At 40.2% G+C, this 16782-nt stretch overlaps 1 protein-coding gene across 1 annotated transcript in view; it reads right to left on the bottom strand.

Annotated features, from left to right (window-relative positions):
• LOC143793911 (A disintegrin and metalloproteinase with thrombospondin motifs 19-like) overlaps positions 1–16782 on the bottom strand; it is a 326064-nt gene that overhangs the window by 69572 nt on the left and 239710 nt on the right. The window contains exon 7 of the mRNA XM_077280850.1: positions 4532–4575. Within this exon, the coding sequence (XP_077136965.1) occupies positions 4532–4575 (44 nt within the window). The remainder of the gene's footprint in view (positions 1–4531; positions 4576–16782) is intronic.

Raw genomic sequence — 16782 nt, 5'->3', positions numbered from 1 at the left:
TGCTCTCTAGCAAACTTCAGACGGGCCCGGACATGTACTGGCTTAAGCAGTGGGACACGTCTGGCACTGCAGGATCTGAGTCCATGGTGGCATAGTGTGTTACTTATGGTAGGCCTTGTTACATTGGTCCCAGATCTCTGCAGTTCATTCACTAGGTCCCCCCGCGTGGTTCTGGGATTTTTGCTCACCGTTCTTGTGATCATTCTGACCCCACGGGGTGGGATTTTGCGTGGAGCCCCAGATCGAGGGAGATTATCAGTGGTCTTGAATGTCTTCCATTTTCTAATTATTGCTCCCACTGTTGATTTCTTCACTCCAAGCTGGTTGGCTATTGCAGATTCAGTCTTCCCAGCCCTGTGCAGGGCTACAATTTTGTTTCTGGTGTCCTTTGACAGCTCTTTGGTCTTCACCATAGTGGAGTTTGGAGTCAGACTGTTTGAGGGTGTGCACAGGTGTCTTTTTATACTGATAACAAGTTTAAACAGGTGCCATTACTACAGGTAATGAGTGGAGGAAAGAGGAGACTCTTAAAGAAGAAGTTACAGGTCTGTGAGAGCCAGAAATCTTGATTGTTTGTTTCTGACCAAATACTTATTTTCCACCATAATATGCAAATAAAATGATAAAAAAACAGACAATGTGATTTTCTGGATTTTTATTTCTCAGTTTGTCTCCCATAGTTGAGGTCTACCTATGATGTAAATTACAGACGCCTCTCATCTTTTTAAGTGGTGGAACTTGCACTATTGCTGAATGACTAAATACTTTTTTGCCCCACTGTATATACTATATACAGGAGGAGATGACATACAGGTATATACTATATACAGGAGGAGATGACACACAGGTATATACTATATACAGGGGAGATGACACACATATATACTATATACAGGGGAGATGACACAGAGGTATATCCTATATACAGGGGAGATGACACACAGGTATATACTATATACAGGTGAGATGAAAAACAGGTATATACTATATACAGAGGAGATGACACACAGGTATATACTATATACAGGAGGAGATGACATATAGGTACATACTATATACAGGAGAAGATGACATACAGGTACATACTATATACAGAGGAGATGACATACAGGTATATACTATATACAGGAGATGACATACAGGTATATATTATATATAGGAGGAGATGACATACAGGTATATAGTATATACAGAAGAGATGACATACAGGTATATACTATATACAGGAGGAGATGACACATAGGTATATACAATATACAGGAGATGACATACAGCAGGTATATACTATTTACAGGAGAGATGACATACAGGTATATACTATATACAGGAGATGACATACAGGTGTATACTATATATAAGGGAGATGACAAATATGTATATACTGAGGGGAAAATGAGAGGTGTGAGGTGAAAATGAGGGGTGTGAGGTGAAAATGAAAAGGTGTGAGTGCAAATTGAGAGGAGTGAGGGAAAATAGTAGAGTGATCGGAAAATAACAGATGTGAGGTCAAAATGACAAGAGTTAGGGGGGAATGAGAGGAGTGAGGGGGAAAATAAGAGGAGTGAGGGGGAAAATGAGAGGTGTAAGAGAGAAAATGAGAGATGTGAGGGGGAAAATGAGAGGCGTGATGTGAAAATAAGAGAAGTGAGATGCTATAACTAACCACAAATATTTACTATGCCCAGGCAACGCCGGGCTAATCAGCTAGTTTAACCCCTTCACCCCCGGAGCTTTTTCCGTTTTTCCGTTTTCGTTTTTCGCTCCCCTCCTTCCCAGAGCCATAACTTTTTTATTTTTCCGTCAATTTGGCCATGTGAGGGCTTATTTCTTGCGGGACGAGTTGTACTTTTGAACGACATCATTGGTTTTAGCATGTCGTGTACTAGAAAACGGGAAAAAAATTCCAAGTGCAGTGAAATTGCAAAAAAAGTGCAATCCCACACTTGTTTTTTGCTTGCCTATTTTGCTAGGTTCACTAAATGCTAAAACTGACCTGCCATTATGATTCTCCAGGTCACTACGAGTTCATAGACACCTAACATGACTAGGTTATTTTTCACCTAAGTGGTGAAAAAAAATTCCAAACTTTGCAAAAAACAAAACAAAACAAAATTGCGCCATTTTCCGATACTCGTAGCGTCTCCATTTTTCGTGATCTGGGGTCAGGTGAGGGCTTATTTTTTGCGTGCCGAGCTGGCGTTTTTAATGATAGCATTTTGGTGTAGATACGTTCTTTTGATCGCCCGTTATTGCATTTTAATGCAATGTCGTGGCGACCAAAAAAACGTAAATCTGGCGTTTCGAATTTTTTTCTCATTACGCCATTTAGCGATCAGGTTAATGCTTTTTTTTAATTGATAGATCGGGCGATTCTGAACGCGGCGATACCAAATATGTGTAGGTTTTTGTTTTTTTTTATTGATTTATTTTGATTGGGGCGAAAGGGGGGTGATTTAAACTTTTATGTTTTTATTATTTTTTTCACATTTTTAAAAACTTTTTTTTTTTACTTTTGCCATGCTTCTATAGCCTCCATGGGAGGCTAGAAGCAGGCACAGCCCGATCGGCTCTGCTACATAACAGCGATCATCAGATCGCTGTTATGTAGCTAAAATGCAGGTGTGCTGTGAGCGCCGACCACAGGGGGGCGCTCACAGCCACCGGCAATCAGTAACCATAGAGGTCTCAAGGACCTCTATGGTTACAATGGAGGAGCATCGCCGACCCCCGATCATGTGACAGGGGTCGGCGATGCGCTCATATCCGGCCGCACGGCCGGATGCGGTAGTTAAATGCCGCTGTCTGCGCTTGACAGCGGCATTTAACTAGTTAATAGCGGCGGGTGATCGCGATTTCACCCGCCGCTATTGCGCGCACATGTCAGCTGTAAAAAACAGCTGACATGTCGCGACTTTGATGTGCGCTCACCGCCGGAGCGCACATCAAAGCGGGGGTCCCGACATGTGACGTACTATACCGTCACATGTCGGGAAGGGGTTAATATAAAGTGTAAAACGTCACATTGATAGGCTTTAGACAACTTTGCACATTTTATTTTGCTCTTTTTTTTCTCTAATGTACAATTTAAAAAATAGCTTTCATCACAAATGTTTCATTAGTGTGCTGTTGTAGAGTCTCTATAACTCCCTCACCAAGCTGGCTGTCCTTTAGCCTCTGATAGAGGTCTGACAGCATAGTGTTCCAGGTGATGTGTATTTTTTGTGCAACAGCAAAAAGGGAAGAGTTGGGAGTTAATGGTTGCAAATGCCAAATGTGAAATTAAAGGAAATTATAAAGCAAACTTCATTAAGGAATGAACAAAATGGAGACAGAGACCTTGTCTGTGAGAAGAAATCCCTCATGGGATGTAGAAGCAGACATTAGTACAGAGACAAAGCTATACTTTTTTATGAGAGTTATTGAAGGCACAAGCATCTAGGACATAAAGTCCTCACATCCAGCTTATATTGCAAGAAGACACTTCCACAAGAGAAAAGCAGGAGGCAGTAAACTGCATATCAGAAGAGTCTGAAAAAAAATGAAGGATTTGAGATCATAGCCTGAAATATTTAAACTCAATATAACCTAAATATTTTTTTCATGTCAAAGTGTCCATAGCCAGAAAACCACTTCCCTAAGGGTATGTGCACACAACGTATTTAAGATTCCAGCTTTTCGTGAGCAATGCCGCTTCTGGATAAAGCTTATGATCTTTTTCCAGATGCGGCTTTGCTGTTCGTTTCCCCATGAGCGTTTGCTTTTCCTCTGCCACAGGTGTCTCTTCCTTACACTTTCAACTATCAAGAGTGGACGGCTTTAAAACGAAGTCACCCGAAGAATGAACATGTTATTTTATTTAGCCTCTTCATCATGACTTCCGAACCCTTAAGCTGTTAAAAAAGTAATGAAAGACTGGACAAGTGCACAGTAATAGGTTTCCAGGGGGATCCCCCTAAAAAAGACATTGTGTGTACATACTGTGAAGGTGATGGTCACAAACTAAGCTGCTTGGTACTCAAATGCTTCCCATTTCATCAGCCCCTCAGGCTACTGCCCTGACCCCCCTACGCCTTTATACTGCAGCTCACTGTATAAACATTAGCTGCTATGTATGAACATAGCGTCCTTGGGAAGTCAGCATGCAAAATAAAATATACATGAAGGGTACCCACTATAAACTAAAAGAAACTAAATAACTGGTGAAATAAAAAAAAAAATATATATATATATATATAATAAAGAATGCAAAATGATGATGATGATGATGGATGATTGATGATGATGATGATGATAATAAAATAAACCTAAACTCATTGTTCATTTATGACCCTGTTCAGTTATGAGTCTAAAATTCTAACTATGACAAGTAGGGAAAAATCTTACTCTAATATATTAAAAACTTACATACAGATATAGCACAACTTGATGTCATTTAACTGCTTGTGTGATGCTATATTTGTTCATTAAATTTAAAATAAACATTGGATCCTCCATAAAATAGAAATACATGCTGCAAATCCATTTTACTCACCCACTGTATCACATGGTTCATCTTTATGGACACAGAAATCCATCCTAAGAGGAGGGGAAATAACTACACATTAATCACAATCAACTCTGTCAGACTAGTAATAATTATGAGACCAATTTGCACAGATTTAATATGCCTCAGTTGGTAGAAACAAGAATCCATTATTGTAACCAAGACTACAGAAAAGTAAAGATTTGGATTAGCAAATAGGTATTGCAAACTTTATCTAATTCTAGGAGGTTTGGTATCGAGAGGGAGAACTAAGCACCCAATACATCATTTCATTATGTGTTTGAATGTGAAATTGATTTACATATATAATGTTTTGGAATGAATTACATGTAATAATATTATAATAATATTTACATTTAAAACATATTAATAGCAAAATTCCAAGTGAGGTCTATAAAGTGTATTTTAGCAAATCTAGACCTATGCTATTAGGATTCCAGTGTGGATACATTGTAGCCACAGCTGCATAGGTGGTTGGAGGTAGTCTGAATAACATGTATCGTCAACGGCGAAGGCTGCTGCTCTGTCCTCCCCCCCATTCTTTACACTGCAGGTCTGTGTTCTTGGATCGATAAGCACAGACCCAACACATGATGGTGAGATGAATTGTTTTACTGCACTAGGTACTAAAATACAGGTATGAAAAGAATACTTTGATTTAATTGACACATATATTGATCCATATAGACTCCAGTAAAATGGAAACTCTAGGCTTTAAATTGGCACAGTATTTTTATAATCTATTTTAGAGCAATTAATTTCTGAAATGTAAGTACACCTAATTATTAGATCAAAATTAACTGAATTAATGGAAATCCAGTAAGCAGTCAATACAATAATATATACAGTCTGCAGGAGTTCAAATGAAGCAGCATACAAACACACCTATATATTCTATATCAAAGTCAAAAGAAAACCATATGTACATTTTTTTTTAACATAAATTTTGCAATGCATTTGTAATTGCTGCTACAGTTAATCTCATTAGGATTATGCTGACTTGTTGCAGTTTCCCTGTTTTTTTGCACGTACAATATTTCCAACTTTTAAAAAAAATTAAAAAGTGCACAAAAGACAACATTCATACATTCATAATTTGAAATATACATTCTGATAACAGACTGGAACTGAAAGTACTTGATGCGTGAAAGAAATATGCATAAAATGGAAGATACAGACCCATCCATGGCATGACGTAAAGATAAAAATGTTTGCCTGACAGTCACAGAATAGTGAAGATTATTGATGTGTGTGACTTGGATGGATCATTCATTATACTTTATTTATGACAGTTTTGTTGTTAATTTTAGTACAATCAGTCTGTAAAAGTCCAAATCACAAGAATTATTTTAAAAACAAATTTTCACCTTGCTGCAGCATTAGGTTTAAATAAAACAACATCAGATGTGTTATCTCTTAATGCAAAAAAATCAAAGAATACATATGTGTTAGGTGTCCACCAGAAAATATAAACCTATAAATGTGACAGGGTATCAAATAAAATTATGATTATTATTTGTATATTAAAAATGAAGTTAAAAGATCAAGGGAAAGAATACTGTACATCGATGTGTAGGAAAAGTGGCAGTATCAGAATCGTAAATTAATAACAATGCTGAATATCTAACATCTCTATATGAAATCGATATGAAACTATACGGTCAGTGTATAAATACAGGTGCTTCTCATAAAATTAGAATAGCATCAAAAAGTTAATTTATTTCAGTTCTTCAGTACAAAAAGTGAAACTCCTATATTATATGGAGTCATTACAGAGTGATCCACTTCAAAGGTTTATTTCTGTTAATGTTGATGATTTTGGCTCACTGCTAATGAAAACCCAAAAGTCATTATCTCAGTAAATTAGAATAATTAACCAAAAACATCTGCAAAGGCTTCCTAAGCTTTTAAAAATGTCCCTTTCTCTGCTTCAGTAGGCTCCACAATCATGGAGAAGACTGCTGACTTGACAGATATCCAGAAGGCAGTCATTGACACACTCCACAAGGAGAGTAAGCCACAAAAGTTCATTGCTAAAGAAGCTGGCTGTTCACAGAGTGCTGTATCCAAGCATATTAATGGAAAGTTGAGTGGAAGGAAAAAGTGTGGTAGAAAAAGGTGCACAAGCAACTGGGATAAGAGCAGCCTTGAAAGGAGTGGCGTGCCGCTGGAGTCATTACTTCAAGAGCCACCACACACAGACGTATCCAGGACATGGGCTACAAGTGTCACATTTCTTGTGTCCAGCCACTCATGACCAATAGACAACTCCAGAAGCGTCTTACCTGGGCCAAAGAGAAAAAGAAATGGACTGTTGCTCAGTGGTCCAAAGTGTTGTTTCCAGATGATATATGCTGATGTTGGTCCACTGTGTTTTATCAAGACCAAAGTCAGAGCAACAGTCTGTCAGGAAATTTTAGAGCACTTCATGCTTCCCTCTGCAAACAAGCTTTTTGGAGATGGAAATTTCATTCTCCAGCAGGACTTGGCACCTCTCCACACTGTCAAAAGTACCAATAGCTGGTTTAAAAACAACAGTATGCTGCTGTAGTAGCCAGCAAAATCGCCTGACCTTAACCCCATAGAAAATCTATGGGGTATGGTCAAGAGGAAGATGAGAGACACAAGACCTAACAAAGAAGACGAGCTGAAGGCTGCTGTCAAAGCAACCTGGGTTTCCATAACACCTCAGCAGTATTCTAATTTACTGAGATAATGACTTTTGGGTTTTCATTGGCTGTGAGCCATAATCATCAACATTAACAGAAATAGACACTTGAAATAGATCACTCTGTTTGTAATGACTCTATATAATATATGAGTTTCACTTTTTGTAATGAAGAACTGAAATAAATTAACTTTTTGATGATATTCTAATTTTGTGAGAAGCACCTATATATCTAACCTATAGCTGATATAAATTTTCATGTGCAAAATAATAAAAGTAATTAGAAATGCACTAGTGATATGCACTTCAGAAAAATATAAATCAATAAATCAATTTAACAAGTACATTTAAAGTGACAAATGCTGTGTTTAATATAATATGCCCATAAGTAACATGATAGCAGCAAAAACACGATAGCAGATGAAATAGTAGAGGAGCATATGAAAGTACAGAATGTCGATATGAACCTATATGGTTAGTGTATAAATGTATTTCATCTATAACTGATATAAAATTTCATGTGAAAAATAATAAAACTAAGTAGAATTATGCAAGTGATATGCACTTCAGAAAAAAAATATGTATATCAGTAAACCAGACTAATAAATAGATCTAAAGTGACAAGTGCTATGCTATTATAGTATGCCCATAGGTCACATGATAGCAGCTAAAACATGATAGCAGATGTTATAGTAGCGCAGCATAAAAAACAGAAAAGCACAGAATAATACATTATTTAGACGTGAGAGTCCTCAGTGGTTGATACCTTTGAATGGCTAACTAAAAAGATGGCAACAAATTGAAAACTTTCGAGACTACGCAGGTCCCATCATCAAGTAGAGACTAATGCGAATTCTGAAGAATCACATACATATATGCTTATATACAACACAGCACAGAGAGAAAGAAGGCAATAGATAAGACAATTGACGTGAAGCAGAATTATCATTATGTGAAAGGGATAGACATAGTTATTGGAATAGTTCATAGATAAGGAAGTCTTAATGTTTTATGGTCCTCTGAATGGGTCTGGTTCTATGTTGTGGTGACCCCAGAAGATCTGAAGAGCAAATTCCTTAACTGATGTAAAAAGACATATATCCATGCGAAACATTCGGGATTTGAATGTTTCACCCCCAGCACTTCGCCCCCAGCACTTCGCCCCCGGGTACATTTTGCACTGTTTGTACCCTGTTTTGCCCCCAGAATTTTGTGTTTAGATGTTTCACCAGTTTGTCCTTGTGGTTCATGAATTCCCGTCCATCATCAATCCACGTCACAAAAATACTGTACAGAGTGCTTCACTTTTGTGACATGTTAAATCAACTGTTTCCATCTGATGTCACGGGGAACCACTAGATTGCACTCCGTGACCCAAGGAGCTGCAGCTGTGACAGGTAAGTATCATCCTGGGGGCCAAATGCTGGGGACAAAATGTGCGTGGGCAAACTGTACCCGGGGGCGAACTGCTGAGGGCGAAACATCCTATAACCGAAACATTCATTCCTGCACTGAGTGTGTCAAAGGCCCTCATGAGTTTATACTCACAGATTCTTCTGTCTTTCTGAGATTTGAAATTACCTTTTAAATCAAGTAATTTCATGTCCAGGATGCTATCATCGGGGATACAAAAATCCGATAGGTCCATTCCTTTTTCTCTTATTGTGTGGTGATGAGAATTCATCCTTGTTCTAAGTTTTTGCCCTGTCTCCCCCACATGCAGACTCCCAGTTGGACATTTAGTACAAATAATTAAATACACAACATTAGATGTGATGCAGCTGAAAGTACCAGGGATCTTGTAGTCATGATGTGAGTTAAGAATCTTTATCTTGTCCGTGATCATTATAAATGGACAAGTTTTACATTTTTTTCTGGTTGCAAGGAAGGGTTCCTGCAGCTGTTTGAGAGGACAGGGAGCTTCTGACAATGATGCTTTTTAAATTTGGGGGCTACCTAAAACACAGTAGTGGGGTCAGGAAAAATGGATTGTAATCGGGCATCTTTTTGTAGTAAAGGGTGTAATTTCTGTGCTGCTCCCCTTAGCACCTCCAGATTTGGATTGTAGGTGACTACTAGAGGCACTCGATTATTTTCTTCTTTAGCTTTGTAATGTAGCAGGTGATTCCTTGATATTCTGGTGGATCTTCTAATTTGGTTTTCAATTGTTCTTGGATGGTAACCCTGATTCAAAAAAGTCTTTTTGAGGCGACCAAGGTGTTTGTCTCTCTCCATGGAGTTGGAACATATACGATTGTATCTGATGGCTTGGCTGTAGACAATAGAGTTTTTTTATGTGTTTTGGATGGAAACTGTATCATTTAAGGTATGTTGGACAGTCGATTGGCTTCTGATACAGGGATATCTCTATTTCATTGTTCTTTAGCGTAATGATAGTGTCCAAAAAGTTAATTTCAGTGCTGGAGTAGTTGAGTGTTAAGCTGATGGTGGGATGAAATTGATTAAACTGTTCATGGAACGTCTTTAGCTGTTGCTCAGACTCTGTCCAGATAATTAAAATATCATCAATGTAGCAGTAGTATGCCAGAGGCCTGATGGGACATGAGGACAAAAATTAGCTTTCAAGCTTGGCCATGAAAAGATTTGAATACTGTGGAGCCATTTTACTTCCCATATGTGTACCAGTCTCCTGTAGATAAATCTTATTGTCAAAATCAAAGTAATTGTGGGTGAGGATGAGTTTTGTGTTTCACCACAGAATTTGCATCATTCCCTGTGTTTTCCATGAAGAATTTGTAGACATTTAATCCATCCTGGTGTGGGATATTGGAGTACAAAGATTCCACATCCATGGTGGCCAGGATGGTTCCTTCTGGTAGAGGACCTATTGTTTATTCAATAGGTCAGTTGTGTCCTGAATGAAGCTGGGTGTATCCCTTACCAGGGGTTTAAGAACACTCTCTACCCATCCAGATACCTGCTCAGTAAGGATGCCCACACATGAGATAATTGGCCTCCCTGGTTTTCCAGATTTGTGGATTTTGGGAAGCATATAGAATGTCCCTATTCTTGAACTCTCTGGTACTCTCTGGACTACAAGATACCTGGTACTTTCAGCTGCTTTCCAACAAGTCTCTTTCCTCACCGTAGAGTTAAACTCACATCTACACTGCTCCGTACTGCTTTGTGATATCATTCATACCATTGCTGTGCCTGTTTGTGTGCTTACTAAGGAATGAGGAAAAGGAATTCCCCATTTGTGCTGTGTTGTGCTTGGAAGACATCATACAGAAAGGTATGCACATACTTAGAATTAAATGCAAATTAAAGGAAATCTGTCACCAGGTTTTTGCTACCTCATCTGAGAGCAGCCTGGTGTAGGCAAATAGAAGCTGAATCCAAAGATGCATCACTAAGATTAGTGGGTGCAGCAGTTCTGATACAATCAGTTCTTTAAGATTTAGCAATGCAGCAGAGCTGAGGAAGCTAACCCGGCCCACACCAGGCTCTCTATGCACCAAGTCCATAGACATGAGATGCCAGGATGTACGATCTGCTGGGTAACAGCAATGATAAGCTCCTGGTCCTAAGGCTACTTTCACACTTCCTTCAAAGTGCATACGTCGCAATGCGTCGTTTTGGAGAGAAAACGCATCCTGCAAAGTTGCCCGCAGGGTGCATTTTTTCTCCATAGACTTGCATTAGCGATGCATTGCAACGTATGGCCACACGTCGCATCCATCGTGTGACTATGCGTCGTGTTTTGGCAGACCGTCGGCACAAAAAAAGTTCCATGTAACGTTTTTTTGTGCGACGTGTCCGCCATTTCCGACCGCGCATGCGCGGCCGGAACTCCGACCCCTATTCCCCGGATATTACAATGGGGCAGCGGATGCATTGAAAAACTGCAACCGCTGCCCCCTTTGTTCATTTATTTCACAATGTCTGTCGGTACGTCGGGCTGACACATGGCGACGGCCCCGTACCGACGGAAGTGTGAAAGTGGCCTAACTGTTAGGGTATGTGCACACGTTCAGGATTTTTCACGTTTTTTTTAGATAAAAACGCGATAAAAATGCATAAAAAACGCTTACATATGCATCCTATCATTTAGAATGCATTCCGTAATTTTTGTGCACATGATGCGTTTTTTTCCACGAAAAAAAACGCATCGTGGTAAAAAAAGCAGCATGTTCATTAATTTTGTGGATTTTTCATGTTTTTCCCGCTATTTAATGCATTGGGAAAGCCCAGGAAAAAACGCGCAAAAACCGCGTAAAAACACACGAAAAAAAAACGCATGCGGATTTCTGGCAGAAATGTCCGTTTTTTGTCAGGAAATTTCTGCAAGAAATCCTGAACGTGTGCATATACCCTTAGGGTTTGGCAGAACGCACCAAATATATATTTATAGAGTAATAGGTGCGTTCGCAACCCGGGGTCCACCGTGCAGGTGTAAAACCCGCTGCTAGTAACTGACGGTACTATATGGTGGTATAAGTGAACTCTGTTACTTCACAGAGTCACTTAAGACAAAAGAACGCTGTGCCCTGTTAACCTCACAGAGGAACACAGCTACCAAATAGAGCGAACAGTGGTCATGTAGTCAGAATAGCACACGCAAAAACTCCTCACCGGAGGTGCTGGTATTCTAGGGGCTTATTTCAGCCGGGCCCTGAAACTACATACATATGACCACACTGGCGCAGAACACATAACTTTGTTGATACTAGCGCCGTGCGGCCATGCAAACCTTTTATAGCTGCAGCAACTACAGGACCTTCCTAGAGGACCAATGGGAGGCTGCCACAGAACTTGAGCAACTTCAGGACCTTCCTAGAGGACCAATGGGAGCTGCTACAGTACCTGAGCCACTTCAGGACCTTCCTAGAGGACCAATGGGAGCTGCTGCAGTACCTGAGCATGTGACCCCCGACCTCATATGAGAGGACTTACCCTGGGCATGCTCAGAAGGGGAAAAGCAGGACTTAGTCCCAGAGACGTATGCTCGCCGCTGACCAGTACTGGCTACAAAGGCAGAGCCTGGAAAGGCAACAGTAACTATTCGCACCATATCAGGCTGAGCCAGACGCTGGGACTGCCGTCTCCGCTGAGCAGGCTCCACTGCGGCTGGAGAAGAATGAGAGACCGCAGCGGAGATGGTTCGAGACACCCCCTGTGCAGAGGCAGGAACTCGACTCCTAACACTAACACAATGATAGCAGGCAAATAAAGCAACAGATCTTGATAAAAAAGGCATCGCTAAAATCTGTGTTTTAATCCCTACAGCATATAGATTACATAGCATAAACTTGCTGACATAATCCCCTTAAGAAATAAAGACAGAGGCTACAGAAGGGAAACTGGTGAACAGGTAGAATAAAAGTCCTATAATAGCCAGAAATATTGTTATTTTTCATGTACACCCAGGACAGCTTATCTTGAAAATGCAGTTACCGCTTAAGAAACTTAAGGGGTAACTGCAGGAACTATTTCTTTCACCTGATCTATAATCATTTCGTCCAAAGAAAACATTTTTTTCTAATTGATCACCAGACCTGAAATCCTGCTGTACTTACCAATTATTTTTGCCACTTTTCCTAAGATTTGTTGTGTTTTCCTCATAGTTATCAAAAAATCATCTGCAAACAGAGCTGGGATTTTTCTCATATCTAAAACCTACCATCTATTTACATGGAGTTTTCTGCCAACTCTTCTGTAACAAGAGCAAATATTTTCACTTTCAGCAAAGCACATTACACTCATGCAATATATTAATTTTTAAGTCTTTTTTAATGCGAAATCTGTACAATGATTAACAAAACAATGGCAATGCTCAAATTTTGGTTATTTGGCTGCACTTAATGGTTACTGTGGACCTTTCTGTCAAATTTGGTGCCATGCTATATTTATTATTGTAAGCTTTGGCTCTTATAGACAATTATTTAGGCAAAGCCAGGTTTATTGGAGACCAAATAAACATGGGTCATTTTACCAGCAAAGGCATGGTATCACTGAACATAGTACGTAGCTGTGGTGTCCCTCTCCAAATATTGCTTACATCTGGCCACCGATCGGGTATCAGACCCCCACTGGACTCATATTGATGATCTATGCTACACATAGGTCATTAATCGTTAAACTCCTGACAGCTCATGTGAGTAGATGAAAGGCTGCTTTTTTGTTGCGCACCTAAATCTTGAAGTTTGCAGTACCGGTTTCTTCTGCTTCTCTACTTTCTACATGCAGTGGATGCAGTATGGAAGAATTCTGGACAATATTTACCACGAGACACACTGACAAGAATTGTTTTGATTATTTTGACTATTTTAACATTGGACATATTTAACAAGAATGTTTTTTTTTTACATTTTAAAGTGTAAAATATAAATAAAATTAAAAATTCATCTGGATCATAAGCTATATGTTTTGTGTTAGTAGAAGTAGACCATAATACTGACAGTAGCTGTAAACTAGAAAACTTGAAATACTACTTTAATTTTTTCAACATTCCACATGTTGAAGCTAACAAGCAAGCTAGTTACTTACATTCCATGCAACATTCACAAAGCAACACATGCACTGGCTTTTGTCAAGATCATTTACACAATTAGCTTCTCTTCAAACATTAAAAAAATGATGTGAAACGATCGGCATACCACAAGGCATTAAATACCCCCCCCCCCCCCACTCTAGTAGAAAAGCTAAGGAAGCATACATTTCAAATAATAAGGGAAATTGCCTCTTCAGAGGGGAAAAGGACTAGAACTCTAGTGCCACCTATAGGAAGTAGCAATCCTAAAAGTCAATATCGACCCTTTAACGAGCCTTGTCACATGACAGGATGAAAGCAGAAACCAGAATCTCAATTTGCAGACATTGTGTTTCGGGGTACTGTCCCTCATCAGTGCACAGTGTGACATCTGCCTTGTTAGTATTTCTGAGCTGCATATATTATCTGCATTACTGCAATCTGAGAAAAATGTCTTTCAGTGCTGCTTTGCCTACCAGGCAATTATTTTGCTCTTGACTAATATGATACAGTGTGATTTTTTTCATTTTTTTCATTTATTTTTTTCATCCATGAATTTTATGATTGTGATAAACTAATGGTCAGCCTAGCACATTTATGTAGCTCTTCACATCTTTGTCCAATTTAGACTCATTTAGCAGCAATAATACACTACTGTGTATATTACTGTTTATTTGGAGCATGAAGGTCTAGCTATTATATAGGTCACAGTGTCTACTAGTGTCTTCTTTGCTGGGTGCAGTATCTGTAAGTGCTAACAAGAGATTAAGATCAACTTTTAACTGTATCCAATTGATCTTTGTCTGTGGTATCGATAGATTAAGGGACTGCCTAGGGATTGAAGGGACAGCAGCCGTGTAGCGGGGGCGCCACATCGCAATTTAGGGTGCCAACATCCACTGACAGGAAGACTATCAGATCCTAGGGCCTACTAGGGACAGGAAAGGCATATTGTTGTTTTTTCTTTGCCCTTCATGGGCTGCTGCCCAGATTCCCAGGCTGATATTTCTCTTTTTTGGGGTTGTTTTTTATCAACTACAGTATGTGCAAGTCAATTGGTACCCATGTCAATGAACTTTTAGATTAAACTCCCACAATGAGTATTTGGTGAAATTTTTATTTTGCATAGTTGTGCTATGAAAAAAAACACATCGTCTTACAGTTCCAGAAAAGAGGAAGGGGTGTATAGAAATCTCCTGCCCACTGTGTTTTTCATTAGTCAGCATTTACTGACCTGCAGTGCATTTTTGAACTGTGCAACTTCATTTTCTTTTGAGGGTAGGCTGACGTTTATGTGCAGATTTTCCTCATGTAATTGAATGCTTAATAGATATGTAAGGAGATAGACCGGACCGCACGTACCTGCATACCGGGTCTGAAACTGAAAGGGCTACATCCTCTGTTTCTGGGGGAAAGCCAGAGAGAGGCAAACCTTCATCGGCTGCCAAAGTGAAGGAGGAGAGAGAGAGAGCTTCATGCTGACAAGAGGGGTTGGGGAGAGAAAAGAGAAAAGCGCACTCTACAGGGGGCCTTTGGGCAAGTGCAGAGCAGCACATGGGGAGAGAAGTGCTGCGCCCTCTTCCCTCCAGGCAGTACCAGCACTGCGGCAGGCCCCATCGCTCGCAGAGAGGCTGCAGCAGAGAATAGGGCCAGGCATAAAGAGCAGAGTCTTGCAGAGCCATGTGCGCAGGGCAGAGCCAAGTCGGGTGCTGCCGCAGACAAAGAGGTGATTGCTCCACCCAGGGAGCACCTGCGCCACACAGACCAGTGACCACCGTTGCCAGCCGCCATCAACAAGGACAAGAGGAAAGGAGACGTACAGTTTGTGCCCGGTGAACACCATAAAGTCAGGTGCCAGACACCCCGAGAAAGTGAGTACCGCGCTCTTGCTGCTTGAAACGAGATCGGGAGCATGACCTATGGCTACACCTGTGTTAGTTAATAGAGGCTCAGACACGGGGGACCTGACTACACCAGGGGTTATAGTTTTAGAGCTTCTGGTCCCGACACCATCACATGCCACAGAGCAAAGCTACCTGTCGACGGTTCCCCCTCATTGGACTAAGTACCGTGCTAGACACCTTTAAGTACAGGAAATCTACCCACTTCCACAGACTGTGTTGAGACATCATGCGCTGCTGTTGTTGGCGCTACCGTTGGATTCCCACCTGCTTCAGTCTTCGCTGAGATGCCACGTGCTGCTGTTGTCGGTGCCACCGTTGGAAACCTGAAGAGCTGCACACCGGAAGACTACAGTCTGTTAAGTTCTATCTCTTTATTTCTGGACTATTGTCCATCCCTGTCCTACCCTGCCACTCTCCTAGTTCTGCCCCATTTCCTCCCATCACCCTGCTAATAAACCTGTTAACCCTTGCTCTGCCTCCCGTCCGTCACTGCATCCCGCATTCCTGCTTGAACCCTTCAGATGTGTACAATACACAGGTTAAAATTCACATAATCCACTAATGACTGCATCAGTAAAGTTTTGTCAAAACCAAATACCAGCAAGTGTCAAAAACAAAATAGTTTAATTTAAAACATGACATAACAAAAAGAGACTAAACAAGATAAAAAAAATGCATGTAAAAAAATTAACTCAAAAACGCAATTACCCTAATTTACATATCAGATGCAGAAATGTTGCTTTTATTCATTCTCATCTGGACTACTGCAATTCTCTACTGATTAGTCTACCTCTTACTAAACTCTCCCTTCTCCAATCTGTCCTAAATGTTGCAGCCAGGGTAATATTTCTGTCCAGACACTACACCGATGCCTCCATCCTATGCCAGTCATTGTACTGTTTACTCATCCACTACAGAATTCAATATAAACTTATCACTCTCACAAACAAAATTCTCCACAGTTCTTCACCACCCTATATCTCCTCTCTCATCTCAGTGTTTCACGCTAGCAATGATTTTTGTTGTGCAACTGATCTATGACTAACATCCTCCATAGTCTGAACCTAGCACTTCCATTTCCAAGACTTCTTTTGTGCTGCACCACAATGCACTACCCCAGACTAGAGGATTAATACTTAGTCCCATTTTTATGCATGCTCTAAAATCACATCTC

This window comes from Ranitomeya variabilis, chromosome 1, assembly GCF_051348905.1.
Source record: "Ranitomeya variabilis isolate aRanVar5 chromosome 1, aRanVar5.hap1, whole genome shotgun sequence".
Lineage (NCBI taxonomy): Eukaryota > Metazoa > Chordata > Amphibia > Anura > Dendrobatidae > Ranitomeya > Ranitomeya variabilis.
This window is presented reverse-complemented; position numbering and strand designations above follow the sequence as displayed.